This window comes from Pleurodeles waltl, chromosome 4_2 (genome assembly GCF_031143425.1).
Source record: "Pleurodeles waltl isolate 20211129_DDA chromosome 4_2, aPleWal1.hap1.20221129, whole genome shotgun sequence".
In the NCBI taxonomy this organism is placed as follows: domain Eukaryota; kingdom Metazoa; phylum Chordata; class Amphibia; order Caudata; family Salamandridae; genus Pleurodeles; species Pleurodeles waltl.
In genome coordinates this window covers 795339776-795359656 of record NC_090443.1, presented here as the reverse complement: position 1 = coordinate 795359656, position 19881 = coordinate 795339776, and the positions used below count along the sequence as shown (strand labels likewise).

General features: G+C 45.5%; 1 protein-coding gene across 2 annotated transcripts in view; it reads left to right on the top strand.

Moving 5' to 3' along the window:
- The window catches only part of SRSF11 (serine and arginine rich splicing factor 11), a 235644-nt gene that overhangs the window by 180553 nt on the left and 35210 nt on the right, over positions 1–19881 (top strand). For both annotated transcript variants that reach the window (XM_069232448.1, XM_069232447.1), the window contains exon 9: positions 3032–3121. In XM_069232448.1, coding sequence (XP_069088549.1) covers positions 3032–3121 — 90 coding nt within the window. The remainder of the gene's footprint in view (positions 1–3031; positions 3122–19881) is intronic.

The window sequence follows — 19881 nt, the reverse complement described above, 5'->3', positions numbered from 1 at the left end:
AGGGGAAGCCTCGGGATTCCCTCTGCAGGCGGCGCTGTGGGGGCTCAGGGGGGACAGGTTTTGGTACTCATAGTCGTAGAGTAGTCCGGGGGTCCTCCCTGAGGTGTTGGTTCTCCACCAGCCGAGTCGGGGTCGCCGGGTGCAGTGTTGCAAGTCTCACGCTTCCTGCGGGGAGTTGCAGGGTTCTTTAAAGCTGCTTCTTGAAACAAAGTTGCAGTCTTTTTGGAGCAGGTCCGCTGTCCTCGGGAGTTTCTTGTCGTCGTCGAAGCAGGGCAGTCCTCAGAGGATTCAGAGGTCGCTGGTCCCTTTGGAAGGCGTCGCTGGAGCAGACTTCTTTGGAAGGCAGGAGACAGGCCGGTGAGTTTCTGGAGCCAAGGCAGTTGTTGTCTTCTGGTCTTCCTCTGCAGGGGTTTTCAGCTAGGCAGTCCTTCTTGTTGTTGCAGGAATCTAAATCTTTAGGTTCAGGGAAGCCCTTAAATACTAAATTTAAGGGCGTGTTTAGGTCTGGGGGGTTAGTAGCCAATGGCTACTAGCCCTGAGGGTGGGTACACCCTCTTTGTGCCTCCTCCCAAGGGGAGGGGGTCACATTCCTATCCCTATTGGGGGAATCCTCCTTCTACAAGATGGAGGATTTCTAAAAGTCAGTCACCTCAGCTCAGGACACCTTAGGGGCTGTCCTGACTGGCCAGTGACTCCTCCTTGTTTTTCTCATTATCTCTCCTGGACTTGCCGCCAAAAGTGGGGGCTGGGTCCAGGAGGCGGGCATCTCCACTAGCTGGAGTGCCCTGGGGCATGGTAACACGAAGCTTGAGCCTTTGAAGCTCACTGCTAGGTGTTACAGTTCCTGCAGGGGGGAGGTGTGAAGCACCTCCACCCAGAGCAGGCTTTGTTTCTGTCATGAGGTCAGACACTCGTCTCTCAGCAGCAGGCTGGCACAGACCAGTCAGTCCTGCACTGAACAATTGGGTAAAATACAGGGGGTATCTCTAAGATGCCCTCTGTGTGCATTTTTTAATAAATCCAACACTGGCATCAGTGTGGGTTTATTATTCTGAGAAGTTTGATACTAAACTTCCCAGTATTCAGTGTAGCCATTATGGAGCTGTGGAGTTCGTTTTTGACAGACTCCCAGCCCATATACTCTTATGGCTACCCTGCACTTACAATGTCTAAGGTTTTGCTTAGACACTGTAGGGGCATAGTGCTCATGCACATATGCCCTCACATGTGGTATAGTGCACCCTGCCTTAGGGCTGTAAGGCCTACTAGAGGGGTGACTTACCTATGCCACAGGCAGTGGGAGGTTGGCATGGCACCCTGAGGGGAGTGCCATGTCGACTTAATCATTTTCTCCCCATCAGCACACACAAGCTGGCAAGCAGTGTGTCTGTGCTGAGTGAGGGGTCCCTAGGGTGGAATAAGACATGCTGCAGCCCTTAGAGACCTTCCGTGGCATCAGGGCCCTTGGTACCAGGGGTACCAGTTACAAGGGACTTACCTAGGTGCCAGGGTTGTGCCAATTGTGGAAACAATGGTACATTTTAGGTGAAAGAACACTGGTGCTGGGGCCTGGTTAGCAGGGTCCCAGCACACTTCTCAGTCAAGTCAGCATCAGTATCCGGCAAAAAGTGGGGGGTAACTGCAACAGGGAGCCATTTCTTTACACGCACACAGTAGAAAAAAAAATAGAGGGAACATTGTCTATGACCCACACCACAGCCTTTTTATCCAGTGACTTCCTATTTCCCTTCTTTCATCAGCACCTTTTTTTTTTTTTTTTTGTACTATAACCTATAGTATGTGGTATCCACCACTCTGCCACAGGCACAGAAACCTAGCATAGGGCTTCATGGAACAGAATATTTTTAGACATTGATATCCTGCTAGATTCCTGTTTTTTGTTTTGCCGCAACAAATAGCTTGCCCCAATTGAAAAAAGCTTCCTATACCATGGACATGGCCACAGACGTACAATCGCATAATTCCAGTGCCCTGGTTATATTTTTCTACATCGCAATGCTTTCAACAGGTTTTTTGGGTTCATTGCACCTGTTTGAAAATAAGTTGTTTAATCAAGCTTTGGAGGAGTTTCACATGGATAGTCAGACTATGCATGACCCTGCTCCTCCTTATTTTACAGGTGTTGAGTGTACTCTGTACACATCATGCACATTCTTACAATTGAAACCAGCATTCTTGGAACTGAAATCATTCCTTTTTGTAGTGAAGTGATGGGAGAGCCCCTCTCTTGATGGATTCTGCTGCATTATTTAATATGCAATGCAAGTGACTTGTATGCTAAAGCTTTTTTCCAACTTGCATTTAAGATACACGTGTTAGAAGGAGCTCTTAGGATTCATTAGTTGATGGTCCTCTCCTGGGGTACAATCTGCATTCCTGTGCGTCCCTATAAGCTATTCAGTAATGACCCTTGCATCCTGATTGAGAGTCTTATTCTGACTCGGTCAGAACAGTTCCTCAGACATGCACTGATCTAGACTCCCCATTTGCTACTTCCTGTAAGAGAGTGGCTGTTGTGACAGAGGGAGCTTAATAACTAATAGGCAAGAAAACAGTAACGAACATAATGCTTTGTTTCTTCTCTTGGGCCTTAGACAAATGTATTAACTCAGTCTACAGATCATTGAAACAATAACTTTTTTCTGCAGTGACACATGGAAATTTAAATAAACTATGTTAGTCACTAGTATGGCATGCAAAAATACTGCAGCTCTTACCTCCAATTCCAACTAGTGTTCTTGCATTTTTCTCACCCATAGGAAATATTTTGGTATGGCACTAGAGTGTAATTTGACTAGCCATTGAGGATTTTGAACATATTGCGCCGGAGGTATCTCAATTTTGTGGCTAGAGTGCCTTACTGGTGGCGATTCAGCCAGGCAGTATTTATATCTAGATCAGAATTAGTTTCTCCTTTTGTTCATTCACTTCAGTTTTTGACCTTTAATGCCTCATAAGTATTTATCATATTTTGTTTCCTAATTTTTAAGCATTTCAATGCCTTTTCCAGAGACAGGAAGAAAGAGGAGAAAGAAAAAAAGCGTTCGAAAACCCCACCTAAAAGCTACAGCACTTCCAGACGATCAAGGAGCACAAGCAGGTAATAACTGATTTTATTTTGTTTCACAGTTGTAAGTTTGCTTGAGCCCTAATAGCTGAGTTATTACTTTGAGCTCTTCAAAACTAGTGTCCGTTTTTTTCTTTTGCGTTTTGTTTACTCACTCTTTAATTCCTCACTTTCTGGTGGTGATCCGGTATTGCTTTTTTAGGTTTTTTGACATTTCTAGTCGTGCAAGCCTGTTTACGGTCACCCATATTCATGCTATCCTGTAGGATAGAAAGACATTGTGAGTTTTTTTTTTTTTTTTTTTTTTTTTTTGTTACTGCTTAGTTCACACCATCGGAACAGATCAAAACATTTTGATCCTTTCCTGTTGCATACTCAGCCACACAAGAGTTTCCAAACTCATTGTTGTAGTGTTAGGTCATCTTGCTGAACACGTGCAGAAAATACATAAAGGCAGTGATGACAACATTGCACAGACTGGGACTCAATATAAACATGGAGAAGTCTTTACCACAACATGCAGTGAATATAGGTACAAACTATAACACAAAAAGCTCTCCAGTATCAGAAGGGTTGGTTTCTGACAGTGAGAAATGTAGGAATGATGGCTTTGTGTATATCACTAATGCCACATGCAAGCAAGGTTCCACATATCAATCTCAAGAACAGATATGGAGTCAGTGGTCACAAGCAACAGGGAGCTGGGAGGATCTAGTTCTCATGCAAAAAAATGAGGAGATGAGTTGATGGGACAAGATAAATGTAAGAGCCGAAAGACCATGTTCGATGGCATCTGTCGCTGTAGATACACATGGTATGCATGAGCTCGCCATCTGGTGTTGGGTCGGAGTGTTACAAGTTGTTTTTCTTCGAAGAAGTGTTTTCGAGTCACGGGACCGAGTGACTCCACCTTCTGTGCTCATTGCGCATGGGCGTCGACTCCATCTTCGATTGTTTTCTTTCCGCCATCGGGTTCGGACGTGTTCCTGTCGCTCCGAGTTTCGGAACGGAAAGATAGCTGAAGACGGAAGATTTTCGACGGTATCGTTGCGATCCGGTTAGAGATAGACACATACAACGACGCGTTGAACATCGAAGCGCCTCGGTGCCCTTCGGGGTAGATTTCGGCACCCCGTCGGGGCCTAGTCGGCCCGACCGCGTGGAGGACAACGCCGATGGATCGGACCCCGTTTCGATTCTGCCCCGAATGCCACAACAAATATCCTTATACGGACCTACACTCGGTCTGTAATCTGTGCCTGTCACCCGAGCACAGCGAAGAATCCTGTGAGGCCTGTCGGGCGTTCCGGTCCCGAAAAACTCTGCGCGACCGTCGAGCGAGAAGACTCCAGATGGCGTCCACGCCAAAAGAGCGTCGACAGTTCGAGACAGAAGAGGAACAGGAGGAATCCTTTTCCATCCAGGACTCAGACTCCGACGAGCTACACTCTACAAGAACTGTGAGTAAGACGTCGAGATCAAACCTTAAAAAAGGAAAGAAGGCCCAGGGGACGCCACTGCCAACCGGCCATGGCTCCACCCAAATTCTCGGTGACCAACAATCGGCACCGAAAAAGGCCCATTCAGTGTCGAGATCGTCCGACTTCGGTCGAGACACCGGCACGCAGCCTCCTCGGGACCGAGAGAGTGCTAAACAGAAGCATCGACACCGAGAGTTCGGTGTCGACACGGATCGACGCCGAGACAGTGGCGCCGAAGACCATAGAGGCCAAGAATTTTCGGCACAGAAAAAGAGGAAGGTTACCTCGGAGCCGAAAAAACAATCGACTGGGTTTTCGGAGCCGAAAAAAGCGACATCAGACCCTGTTTCTGGCTCCTACACTGAAGAGCATTCTATGTCTTCTCAAATGAAGAAACATAGATTTGAACAAGAACTGCAATCCACTGACGTGGATCACACGCAAAAGCGTATCTTTATTCAGCAGGGGACTGGGAAGATCAGTACCCTTCCACCTGTCAAACGAAAGAGAACGCTTCAGTTTACTCCTCAGCAACAAACAGCACAAAAGGTAACACCTCCTCCCTCGCCTCCACCTGTAACTCCGGCTTCGCCAACTTACACCCCGTCACATTCGCCAGCTCACACCGCCATGAGCCACGATGACCAAGATCAGGATGCGTGGGACTTGTATGACGCACCAGTGTCTGATAACAGCCCAGACACATACCCAACTAGGCCATCACCACCGGAAGACAGCACAGCCTACTCACAAGTGGTGGCTAGAGCAGCATTATTCCATAATGTGGAACTACACTCGGAACAAGTAGAGGATGATTTTTTATTTAACACCCTCTCCTCAACCCACAGCTCCTACCAAAGCCTGCCGATGCTCCCAGGCATGCTACGCCATGCAAAGGACATTTTCAAGGAGCCAGTTAAAAGTAGGGCAGTGACGCCTAGGGTGGACAAAAAGTATAAGGCGCCTCCTACGGACCCTGTATTCATCACCTCTCAGCTGCCACCAGACTCTGTGGTGGAAGGGGCTGCCAGAAAACGGGCAAACTCACACACTTCTGGGGATGCACCTCCCCCAGATAAAGAAAGTAGGAAGTTCGATGCAGCCGGGAAGAGGGTTGCTGTCCAAGCAGCAAACCAGTGGCGCATCGCAAATTCACAAGCGCTGCTAGCGCGATACGACAGAGCCCACTGGGATGAGATGCAGCATCTCATTGAACATCTCCCAAAAGATCTGCAAAAAGAGCAAAACAGGTTGTTGAGGAGGGTCAAAACATTTCCAACAATCAAATACGCTCCTCCATGGATGCAGCAGACACGGCCGCAAGAACCATTAATACGTCGGTTACCATCCGTAGGCACGCATGGCTCAGAACGTCTGGATTCAAGCCAGAAATTCAGCAGGCAGTGCTTAACATGCCAGTAAACGAGAAACTTCTGTTCGGTCCGGAGGTCGACACAGCCATAGAAAAGCTCAAGAAGGACACTGACACTGCCAAGGCCATGGGCGCACTCTACTCCCCGCAGAGCAGAGGATCTTATAACACCTTCCGCAAAACACCTTTTAGAGGAGGGTTTCGGGGTCAGGCCACACAAGCTAGCACCTCACAGTCCGCACCGCCCACCTACCAGGGACAGTACAGGGGAGGTTTTCGGGGCCAGTATAGAGGGGGGCAATTTCCTAGAAATAGAGGAAGATTTCAAAGCCCCAAAACCACTACCAACAAGCAGTGACTCACACGTCACTCACCCCTCCCACACAACACCAGTGGGGGGGAGGATACATCAATATTACGAAGCATGGGACAAAATAACTACAGACACATGGGTCCTAGCAATTATCCAACATGGTTATTGCATAGAATTCATGCAATTCCCTCCACACATACCACCAAAATCACAAAATTTATCAAAATACCATTCACAGCTTCTAGAGATAGAAGTTCAAGCACTACTGCAAAAAAATGCAATAGAATTAGTACCAAGCACACAAATAAACACAGGAGTTTATTCACTGTACTTCTTGATACCAAAAAAGGACGAAACACTGAGACCAATTCTAGACCTCAGGGTAGTAAACACATTCATCAAATCAGACCACTTTCACATGGTCACACTACAAGAAGTGTTACCATTGCTCAGAAAACACGACTACATGACAACCCTAGACCTCAAGGACGCATATTTCCATATACCAATACATCAATCACACAGGAAATATCTAAGGTTTGTATTCAAAGGAATACATTACCAATTCAAAGTATTGCCTTTTGGTTTAACAACCGCTCCAAGAGTATTCACAAAATGCCTAGCAGTAGTCGCTGCACACATCAGAAGGCAGCAAATACATGTGTTCCCGTATCTAGACGACTGGCTAATCAAAACCAGTTCGCTCACACAATGCTCAAACCACACAAATCAAGTCATACAAACCCTCTACAATCTAGGGTTCACCGTCAACTTTGCAAAATCAAACATTCTGCCAAGCAAAGTACAGCAATATCTAGGAGCCATAATAGACACGACAAAAGGAGTAGCAACGCCAACTCCACAAAGGATCCACAATTTCAACAGGGTCATTCAACACATGTCTCCAAACCAAACAATACAAGCAAGAACAATACTACAGCTCCTAGGCATGATGTCCTCATGCATAGCCATTGTCCCAAACGCAAGACTGCACATGAGGCCCTTACAACAGTGCCTAGCCTCACAGTGGTCTCAAGCACAGGGTCACCTTCTAGATCTGGTGTTGCTAGACCGCCAAACTTACCTATCGCTTCTATGGTGGAACAGTATAAATTTAAACAGAGGGCGGCCTTTCCAAGACCCAGTGCCACAGTACGTAATAACAACAGATGCTTCCATGACAGGGTGGGGAGCACATCTCAATCAACACAACATAAGAGGACAATGGAACATACATCAAACAAAACTGCATATAAATCATCTAGAATTATTAGCAGTTTTTCAAGCACTAAAAGCTTTCCAACCAATCATAACCCACAAATACATCCTTGTCAAAACAGACAACATGACAACGATGTATTATCTAAACAAACAAGGAGGAACACATTCAACGCAGTTAAGCTTGTTAGCTCAAAAAATATGGAAGTGGGCAATCCACCATCAAATTGGTCTAATAGCACAGTTTATTCCGGGAATCCAGAATCAGCTGGCAGACAATCTCTCTCGAGATCACCAGCAAGTCCACGAATGGGAAATCCACCCACAAATTCTGAACACCTACTTCACACTCTGGGGAACACCACAAATAGACTTATTTGCAACAAAAGAGAACGCAAAATGCCAAAACTTCGCGTCCAGATACCCACACAAGCAATCCCAAGGCAATGCCCTATGGATGAACTGGTCAGGAATATTTGCTTACGCTTTTCCTCCTCTCCCTCTCCTTCCTTACCTAGTAAACAAATTGAGTCAAAACAAACTCAAACTCATTTTAATAGCACCAACGTGGGCAAGACAACCCTGGTACACAACACTGCTAGATCTGTCTGTAGTACCACACATCAAACTGCCCAACAAACCAGATCTGTTAACGCAACACAACCAACAGATCAGACACCCGGACCCAGCATCGCTGAATCTAGCAATCTGGCTCCTGAAATCCTAGAATTCGGACACTTACAACTTAGCCAAGAGTGTATGGAAGTCATAAAGCAGGCCAGAAGGCCATCCACTAGACACTGCTACGCAAGTAAGTGGAAAAGATTTGTTTGGTACTGCCATCATAATCAGATACAACCACTAGAGGCAACTCCAAAACATATAGTAAATTACTTGCTCCATTTACAAAAAGCAAAGCTAGCCTTCTCTTCTATTAAAATACACCTTGCAGCAATATCTGCATACCTGCAAACTACATATTCAACTTCCTTGTATAGGATACCAGTTATCAAAGCATTCATAGAAGGGCTTAAAAGAATTATACCACCAAGAACACCACCTGTTCCTTCATGGAACCTAAACGTGGTTCTAACAAGACTCATGGGCCCACCTTTCGAACCCATGCACTCTTGCGGAATACAATTCCTCACCTGGAAAGTTGCCTTTCTCATCGCCATTACATCTCTAAGAAGAGTAAGTGAAATTCAAGCGTTCACAACACAAGAACCTTTTATACAAATACATAAAAATAAGGTCGTCCTACGACCTAATCCAAAATTTTTACCAAAAGTTATTTCTCCATTCCATCTAAATCAAACGGTAGAACTACCAGTATTCTTCCCACAGCCAGATTCTGTGGCTGAAAGAGCACTACATACATTAGATGTCAAAAGAGCATTAATGTACTACATTGACAGAACGAAGAACATCAGAAAAACTAAACAGCTATTTATTGCATTCCAAAAACCTCATGCAGGTAACCCAATATCAAAACAAGGTATAGCCAGATGGATAGTTAAATGCATCCAAATCTGCTACCTTAAAGCAAAAAGACAACTGCCCATTACTCCCAGGGCACATTCAACAAGGAAAAAAGGTGCTTCAATGGCCTTTTTAGGAAACATCCCAATGCAAGAAATTTGTAAGGCAGCCACTTGGTCTACGCCTCACACATTCACCAAACACTACTGTATAGATGTGCTATCCGCACAACAAGCTACAGTAGGTCAAGCTGTATTAAGAACTCTATTTCAGACAACTTCTACTCCTACAGGCTAAACCACCGCTTATGGGGAACTAACTGCTTACTAGTCTATGCATACCATGTGTATCTACAGCGACAGATGCCATCGAACTGAAAATGTCACTTACCCAGTGTACATCTGTTCGTGGCATCAGTCGCTGAGATTCACATGGACCCACCCACCTCCCCGGAAGCCTGTAGCAGTTCAGAAGTTACCTTCAATTTTGTACATTTGTATATATATTACTTAATCCTTTAATAGGTACATACTTACATTTTTCATTGCGCGGGCACTATTACTATAGTACAACTCCTACCTCACCCTCTGCGGGGAAAACAATCGAAGATGGAGTCGACGCCCATGCGCAATGAGCACAGAAGGTGGAGTCACTCGGTCCCGTGACTCGAAAACACTTCTTCGAAGAAAAACAACTTGTAACACTCCGACCCAACACCAGATGGCGAGCTCATGCATACCATGTGAATCTCAGCGACTGATGCCACGAACAGATGTACACTGGGTAAGTGACATTTTCATTATGACTACAGGTCCAACAGTGACCATTACCACAGATGCCTCACATGGGGAGCACACATGGGGAAACTCAGTGTGAGAAATATGGAATCCGCAGGAAGCAGTGCAGCATATAAATCTGTGTTCCTAGCCTTGAAAGCCTTGCAACAGCAGTTGTGAAGCAAGTTAATACAAAGAGACAATATAGCAACGTTTTATCTCAACAAGACAGGAGGAACAAAGTATTTTTCCATACCAAAGATGGCACAACAGACCACAATAACAGTGATACCTTTACCGTGAGTAGACAATTAGGCCTGGACGGAGTTCCGAAAAACTCTGCTGCGCTACGTGGAGTTCCGCGAGCGGCAGAGTTTGAGTAAGTTGCGCTGATTTTCAGCGCCAGGGACTTGTCCTGTGCTGTAAAATCAAAGTGAATGGCATCACTAGGAGCGCCAGAGGACGCTAACTCTCGAGCGGCAGCTTTCTCAGCAGGTGTGGTAGCGACCTGCTGATTCTGCTGCCCTCTTTCAGAAATCTCATCGCAGCGCACCAACTTACAGAATTCTTGCTCTTGCCAGCTTAACGTTGGCAAGCCACGCAAGAGAAAAAACTCCACTCCGCGTCACGTATTGGAGTTTTTAGGAATTCAGTGCGGAGCGGGGAAAATTTTGCAAACTCCACCAGCGGAGCAGAATTCTTCACCCATCCCTGTAGACAATGTGCTAGCAGACAAACTGAGCAGACAAGCAACCATCTCAAACAAGTGGACACTTAATCAGACAGTATTGGAGACACTTTTCCACTGATAGCACTGCTCTCAAGAGTGCAGACAGTCACAGATGACGTTCATACTGATAGCCACACAATGGGCAGGACAGACCTGGTCCTCGGATCTGATGGATATGGTGCACAAAATGGAAAGGCTGCCCTTATTACAAGATCTACTCTCCATGGAACGAGGAAGTGTTCTACATCCAGAAGCTAACACATTGAGCCTGGCAGCATGGCTCCTAAAGGCATAGAATTTGTCCATTTAGGGCTACTTGAAAAATCAATAGCAGCACTCAGAGAAACAAGGAAAGCAACAATTAGATTTTACACTGCAAAATAGGAAAGACTCGCATATTGGTGCCAAAAACATAATCTCCTTTAAAACCGGTCAGAAGAAACTACAGTAATTAGATATTAGTATTAGATTTGCTGGTAGAAGGCCTAACTTATGCTTCTCTAAAAGTACATTTAGCAGCAGCAATAGCTTACAGAAGGGGCTACATAGGAAAAAACATATTCACTGCTCCAGTAATCAAACATTTTTTAGAAGGGGCTAAAAGAATAGCACCACCTATGAGTGCACCAACTCCTACATGGAATCTCAATGTGGTGCTCACACAGTTAAAGGAGGAACCATTCAAGGTAATCTATAAAGCAAGTTTGAAGTTCATCCAGTTAAAAACAGTGTTTCAAACTGTCATGACTTCACTATGTAGAGCAAGTGAATTACAGGCACTCACCATACAGGAACAGTTTATGCAAATGCATAGGAACAGGGTAGCATTAAGAACGAATCCACAATTTCTCCCTAAGATCATGAGTTTGACATAAATCATGCAATACAATTTCCAAGTTTTTTCCAAAAACTCAAGCAGGTAAGGCTTTGCATACCCTGGATACCTGCTGGACAATAATTGTATGACATAGAAAATTTGAAGACTATCAGAAAAGGAAATAACTTTTCATATCATTTGCAGACAACGATGTAGGAGGACCAGTTACATAGTGTCATCTCAAGATGGATAACACACATAGTCGGAATGTTACGAAAATGCTGGCATCCAGCTAGAAGGAAAGCCAAGGGCACACTACAAGGATGAAAGGAGCAACTATCACCTTTTTAGCAAACATTCTGTTGAAAGATATTTGTGTCGACTACATGGTCATCAATACAGATGTGCACAAAACACTATTGCATTGATGGTCAAGTAAACAGACAAGCACAGGTTGTACACAGTCTGGTGTAAATATGTTTTAGCAGTTTGGATATCAAAGAATCTTCCTGGAATTCAAATGGGAAAAGGCACTTATGCTCCCTTACTTTTTCACGGCCTTAGCTGTAGGGACTTGGATTTTTTCCTGTCTTTGCAACCAGCAAGACCCAACTGAGTGGGGGTTGTAGTCAGTCACTTCATCCTAAAGCAATGATAAAGGGTCCAGGATTGGCCCCTGACCAGACATCTCCCCCCCCCACCCACCCACCCCCCAGATGTTCCTGTGCTTAGTGTAGGGGGCTGGCTCAGTTTATGGTGTACACCGAGGGTGTGGCACCCTATACTGAGTCCAGGCAATGCTTAGTTGATAGTGTTTAGGTGTTAAGATAGCAAAAGCTCTCCAGGGGTCACTGTGGTGAGCAGCTAAAGCTAATCAAGGAGGAGTGTAAACCACAATAGTCAGTCAGTAACTTGCACAAGAAAGGATCACACCAAGTGTTGCAAAAATAAAGTTTTCTTTATTACCTGGAGATATCAAAACTCAAAATGTAGAGTTGGAAACAAACAGGAGTAGCCTAGAAATACATCAGGCTCCAAGGCGGGGGGACCAAACCATATACTAAGAAAGTGGTATAAGAATGGAGATACCCAACCCAAAGTATGTGTTAGGAGCCCAGGGGCTGAGAGTAGAAAGTTACCAGACCTCAATACTAAAAATACCAATTACTCCCATAGACTAACACAAGACCCTTACCTTTGGATTTTTATGGATTCAGAACCCTTCCCAGTTGATCCCAAGTAAACCATTTGGCACAAAGAAGGTTGGAGATTGCACTCACGTGGATACCCACAAGTCCAGACTACCTACACCAGGGAACCCACATGCATAGAGATGAAGTGACATTAGAAACCCTCCGAGTCAGTGGAAGCCTTGGTTGTCCAGCTGCTGTCGTGACCTGTGGACCAGGCCAGTGGAACCAAGAGGTGGATTCCATATGTGAAGAACCTGAAAAAGGAGACAGTGTACAGGCTCTGGAGATGTCCAAGCATTGCAGATAGGCAATGCCCACGTCTTGGAGGTGAAGTTCCTGCAGGGCGGTGAAAGAAGTCCAGCTGCGGAGTGCAGGGGGATGCAGGAGATCCTTTGATTCGCCCACGAGCTGTCCTACGCTGGTCGCCGGATTACAGGAGGGTCAGTGGCCAGCAAATCCACCAACAAGCCTTTGCAAATAGCAGCTGCAAGGAAGTTTTCAGATTTTGGATGACCAGCAAGGTCCTAGTGACTACTCTTAGTGGGGAGTCAAGGCAGGCCTTCAGTAGTGAGGAAAGCCAGCTGGAGTCGGAGGATCCCTCACGAGATACCCACTGGCAGCAAGCACAGGGAGGCCTCAGCAGCACAACAAACCAGGAGTTCTACGTCGCAGGAGATGCAGATTGGAAGCTGGATCTGCAGTTGCAGTGTGCTGGGGCTTCTCGGAGCCCGAAGATCTTCTTGGAGGAAGTCAACAAGGCTTGGCAAGAGCATCTGTTGCGGTGCACAGGGGTTTAGTACCAGTGCCTGCAGTAAGGGTCCACCGTCTACCAAGTTGATCAGAATACAAGTTGGACCCAGAGAGCACCACAGAACCACCATCTGTGAGCCGAGTCTTTACGTTGCTCATGAGACAGCAGGATCCACTAGCCGGTCATCGTTGTCTTGAGTTGCAGAAGCAGGGGAGTGACTCCTTAACTCCAAGGGAGATTCCTTGCTTCTTGGATGCGTGCCTTTTTCAAAGGGTGAGGAATCCTTTGTTCTGTGTTAACGCTTGCGTTAGGCTCACCAGCAGGAGGGGAGAACAGTGTCAGAGTTCGGCAGCAGCGTGGGCTGGCTCTAAGGAACCCCCAGAGTACATGGGATCATGCAACTAGACAGTTTGCATGGGCCCTCATGGGTGGCACAATACATGGTGCAGCTGATGAGGGTCCCCTGGTGTACCAATGCACTGGGTACCTAAGTACCATATATAAGGGACTTACATGGGTGCACTAGTATGCCAGTTGTGGGTGTAAAACGCTTACCAGCAACCAAATTTAGAGGAGAGCGCAGACACACTGGGGTCCTGATTAGTTGTATCCCAGTGGATTACAATCTAAACACACACATCAGGCAAGAAGTGGGGGTAACTATGTCAGAAAGATGCAACTATCCTACACTTAGTTGTCATCTTCATAATTTGTTTTGCATTTTAGAATCTTCTTTTTTTCTGTCCTTTTTTTTCTGTTTTTTTTTTTTTTTTTTTTTTTTTTTTTTTTTTACTCCCACCTGGTTGCCTTAACTTGCCACTTCTGGGTAGGTGGGTGGGTTTCTTGTGAATCCAGAAAGCTCTTCAGGCTGCAAAACTCTCCTACTGGTAAGTAACCATTTCATTTTGCTGCATGAATTCTTTTCTGGATTCACATGCTTTGCATTAGATTCTGTAGTGGTATCTCCTCCCTTGGGTTAGTTGGGTTGAAAGGAGACAGAGTTTGCAGACAGGTGATGTAATATTCTTTGTCCCACTTGTTCCATTTTGTTCATTTGAGCATCCACAAAGAAATGTTTTGTGAATGTTTGAAGGTTTGCCGATGTTGCTCCTGCGCCGATTGTCTCCATGGGTATATTTGCTAGGAACGCTAATATTGCAAATTTTTTCCCCTGATTAGTGTGTGTGGTTTCGTCACCCCCATCCTTGATTAGCAAGTTTGTATTGTTTCCACGATCCGTCTTAAGATTGTTCTGTGTGTTACTGGCAAACCCTTGGTTGCTTTTGCGATTATACAAATAAGTGGTTTACCTTGCAAAACCCTCCAGTCTTTTGCAGACAGTAGATTAAGGCCCTTCTTACATCAGAGTGTGTAGAACTCTTTCCATTTGTGGTACCATGAAGAACACAGGTAGCTGTATGCTTCGAATGACATGAAAACTTCTGACCTTAGCTAGGAATTGAGGATTGGACTTGAGGACCACCTTGTCCGTTGGGTGTTTGTAGGTACGGTTTCGGTTATTGTTAGCGCTTGTGGTTGGCTCACTCTCTGCAGTGAAGTGATAGCCATTAGGAATGCACATTTGAGTGTTAGTGATTTGAGATCTGTCTTGTCCTTAAGTTTAAACGGTTTTGTCATTAATTGCGTTCATACTGTGTTTAAGTATCACATTGGTGCTGGAACTGATCTTGGTGGCGCAACTCTTTGATCCTGCCAGAAACCACTTCACTACTGGTGATGTGAAGAAACTATCATACAAGGTACCCCTGGTGTATGCTACTATCTCTGCCAGGTGTGCCTTCATACCTTCAATGACAAAAAGGCTAACCCACAATCCAGTGCGGCGTCAGGTGCCCCATGTAAGTTGTGGGCCTCTGAGGAAGGCCAGTTCTGCATACCATAGGCAGTGAGCTTCTTTGAAGCTTCTGCTTTGGAATGCATGTCATCCTTTGGGCTGGGGTGTGTTGCATCCCTGCCTGAGCAGACTTTGTTTCTGACCTCCAGAGAGCAAAGGGTATCTCCCTTGGGAGGCATATTCTTGTCTGTTGGTGGCAGACTTGTTAAAACTGGTCAGTAAGCACACCAGCAGATAGTAAAGGGCACTTCTAAGGTGCCTTCTGGGTCCATATATGAATAACTCCGTTACTGGAATCAGTGAGGGTTTATTAATACGAGAGGTTTGATACCAAAGATCCCTATTTTCAGTGAAGCCATCATGTAGCTGGGGAACTCGTATCGACCAGTGTCCAGCACATGTATTTTAAATGGCTTCCTTGTTCGCTTACTTTGTCTAAGAATTAACAAAAGCATAGCAGGGACATATCCGTTCTCGCAGATATGACCACAAATATGAAATAATGCACCCTGTATTAGGACTGTAAGGCCTGCTGTAGGGTTGACTTACAAAGATTGCATTCAGTGTTTAGGGGACATTGCACAGTCTGTGCTGTGTCGTGTGTTCACTCTTATAGAGCCTTTTGTCACACTGCCTCTAATGGCAGTCTTGCATGAAGTTGGTGCAGGGTCCCTTGGAGTGGCACATATTTTGCTGCAGCTCTTAGGGGGCCCTCTGCAGTACCTAGGCCCTAGAGGTACCAGTTACTAGGGACTTAAAAGGGTGCTACAGGGCCTGGTCAGTTGGGGATCAAGTGGTCGGGTGTCTTGTTTTGGGAAAGGAACACTGGCACTGGAGACATGGTTAGCAGGAACCCAGTGCACATTATTCAAAGTTGCATCCAAAAACTGTGTGTGGTACTGCAACTAGAACCCAGCTTTCTACAATCAGACTCCAAATATTCCAGGTCCTACTCATCTTATAGGCCTTTTTCCCCCAATGGTGATACCATACTCATTGTCTCCACCGAGTTGGCCTTCTCTGCTGCTGCCATCTCCTCCTCTGTCTCCTTTTCCCCCAGTGAGACCTGTAGAGCTATCTTCATCTTGAACTCCAGCAACAGTTCTTCACGACCCACAGCCTTTTGTAATGGTGTATCTAAGGCATTCCAGATTACTGCTACAACATGGATTTCTGTCCGACCAACCCATACCTTGCTGTATGTCTGTCCTGCCGTCTGTATTGCTTTTCCAGATCTAGGTAATCAAGACCTTGGACTACAAATCAATCTTTAAGACTAAATTCCAGATCGTGTTCTTACTGGTCATCTTCATCACAGACTGGGAAGTACTCTTTTACACTGGCAGATAACCCTCAAGTGAGTTTTTTTTCCGATTGAGGACTATCACTTTTACAGGTGGTCCTCAAAACTACCCCCCTTCTGGCAACTACCTCAGTCATTTTTGAGACACTGCATCAGAAATACTTCTCAAGCCTTCTGCTTCAACTAGTTTCAGGTCTTATGAAACCAGCTATGGAGATATTACTCACTAACATGCCCTCCTTCAGCACTTCCACCAAATCAGTCATCCCGCTTTATCAGGACCAATATCAGCAAGAAGTCACCACCCTCTTGCAAAAAAATGCAGTGTAGAAGGAGCCTTCTCCAAAAAGGATTGCAAATGTATTTGTTCTACTTTCTGCTGAAAAGGAGTCTCAAAGACTAATTCAGACCCATACTTGATCTAAACGAAGTGAGCAAATGGATACAGAAAGACAAGTTCAGGATACTGATGTCACATCAGATCTAACCTCCGCTCCTTCAGGGATTTTGAGTATTTTCCATAGATATTCAAGATACATATTGTAAGGAAATGCCTACTTGGCATGGTTACCCCCTGACTTTTTGCCTTTGCTGATGCTAAGTTTTGATTTGAAAGTGTGCTGAGGCCTGCTAACCAGGCCCCAGCACCAGTGTTCTTTCCCTAACCTGTACTTTTGTTTCCACAATTGCCACACCCTGGCATCCAGGTAAGTCCCTTGTAACTGGTAACCCTGGTACCAAGGGCCCTGATGCCAGGGAAGGTCTCTAAGGGCTGCAGCATATCTTATGCCACCCTGGGGACCCCTCACTCAGCACAGACACTGCTTGCCAGCTTGTGTGTGCTAGTGGGGATAAAAAGACTAAGTCGGCATGGCACTCCCCTCAGGGTGCCATGCCAACCTCACACTGCCAATGAAGTATAGATAAGTCACCCCTCTAGCATGCCTTACCGCCCTAAGGCAGGGTGCACTATACCATAGGTGAGGGCATAAGTGCATGAACACTATGCCCCTACAGTGTCTAAGCAAAACCTTAGACATTGTAAGTGCAGGGTAGCCATAAGAGTATATGGTCTGGGAGTCTGTCATGTACGAACTCCACAGCACCATAATGGCTACACTGAAAACTGTGAAGTTTGGTATCAAAGTTCTCAGCACAATAAATGCACACTGATGCCAGTGTACATTTTATTGTAACATACACCCCAGAGGGCACCTTAGAGGTGCCCCCTGAAACCTTAACCGACTATCCATGTAGGCTGATTAGTTTTAGCAGCCTGCCACACACCAGACATGTTGCTGGCCACATGGGTAGAGTGCCTTTGTCACTCTGTGGCTAGTAACAAAGCCTGTACTGGGTGGAGGTGCTTCACATCTCCCCCTGCTGGAACTGTAACACCTGGCGGTGAGCCTCAAAGGCTCACCCCCTTTGTTACAGCACCCCAGGGCACTCCAGCTAGTGGAGTTGCCCGCCTCCTCCGGCCACGGCCCCACTTTTGGCGGCAAGGCCGGAGGAGATAATGAGAAAAACAAGGAGTCGTCACTGGCCAGTCAGGACAGCCCCTAAGGTGCCCTGAGCTGAGGTGACTCTAACTCTTAAATTTTGCAGATGGAGGATTCCGCCAATAGGATTAGGGATGTGCCCCCCTCCCCTCAGGGAGGAGGCACAAAGAGGGTGTAGCCACCCTCAGGGCTAGTAGCCATTGGCACCACTTTGACCTCTGCACCTGACCGGCCCTGAGCTGCTGGTGGGGTAACTTTGGGGTTGCTCTGAACCCCAAACGGTGGGCTACTTTGGACCCAAACTAGATCCCCGTAGGTGGTTTACTTACCTGCAAAAACTAACAAACACTTTCCTCCACAGGAACTGTTGAAAATTGAACTGTCTAGTTTTAAAATAACTATGTCATTTCTGTGAAAACTGTATATGCTATTTTGCTAATTCAAAGTTCCTAAAGTACCTACCTGAAATACCTTTCATTTGAAGTATTACTTGTAAATCTTGAACCTGTGGTTCTTAAAATAAACTAAGAAAATATATTTTTCTATACAAAAACCTATTGGCCTGGAATTGTCTGAGTGTGTGTTCCTCATTTATTGCCTGTGTATGTACAACAAATGCTTAACACTACTCCTCTGATAAGCCTATTGCTCGACCACACTACCACAAAATAGAGCATTAGAATTATCTCTTTTTGCCACTATCTTACCTCTGAGGGGAACCCTTGGACTCTGTGCATACTATTCCTTACTTTGAAATAGTGCATACAGAGCCAACTTCCTACACATATATTCATGTACCCATAGCCTGAAACATCTGAGGTTTGGTCCTCCCAAGTTGTGAAAGATATTTCTGGAATCAGATCTTCGCCTTTCCATATTTCGATGACTGGCTGATCAGCACATCAACTTTTCAGAAGCCAGTTAGTGTTTCCAGGTGGTAGTTTCCACCCTGAAACGGCATGTCAATTATGAAAAAGCAGATTCAGCCAGAGTGCCATCTCTTTATTACTTGGGAATAATTCTTGCCACATTAAAAACAAAAGTATACTCTTGGGAAGAGGGAGTATTATCTATCAATCTGAAATGCCACCGTCTGCTAAGATCAGCCCATCCGCCAGCGAGACACACCTCTTTGCTGGGCTCGGTGGGATCCTGCATCTTCCTTATTCCAAATATACACCACCACATGAGGCCACTGCAACACTGAGTAAAGAATCAGTGGTGCTAATTTTCAGACAAGTGGAAGGACAAGCGCATCCTGTCTCCACCACGTAATTCAGTTCCTCTGTTGATGGTGTTGTCCAGAGAATCTTCTTGGAGGAATTGTAGGAAGTTGGCTCTGTATGTGCTATTTCAAAGTAAGGAATAGCATGCACAGAGTCCAAGGGTTCCCCTTAGAGGTAAAATAGTGGTAAAAATAGATAATACTAATGCTCTATTTTGTGGTAGTGTGGTCGAGCAGTAGGCTTATCCAAGGAGTAGTGTTAAGCATTTGTTGTACATACACATAGACAATAAATGAGGTACACACACTCAGAGACAAATCCAGCCAATAGGTTTTGTTATAGAAAAATATATTTTCTTAGTTTATTTTAAGAACCACAGGTTCAAATTTAACATGTAATATCTTGTTTGAAAGGTATTGCAGGTAAGTACATTAGGAACTTTGAATCATTTCAATTGCATGTATACTTTTCAAGTTATTCACAAATAGCTACTTTAAAAGTGGACACTTAGTGCAATTTTCACAGTTCCTGGGGGAGGTAAGTTTTTGTTAGTTTTACCAGGTAAGTAAGACACTTACAGGGTTCAGTTCTTGGTCCAAGGTAGCCCACCGTTGGGGGTTCAGAGCAACCCCAAAGTCACCACACCAGCAGCTCAGGGCCGGTCAGGTGCAGGGTTCAAAGTGGTGCCCAAAACGCATAGGCTAGAATGGAGAGAAGGGGGTGCCCCGGTTCCGGTCTGCTTGCAGGTAAGTACCCGCGTCTTCGGAGGGCAGA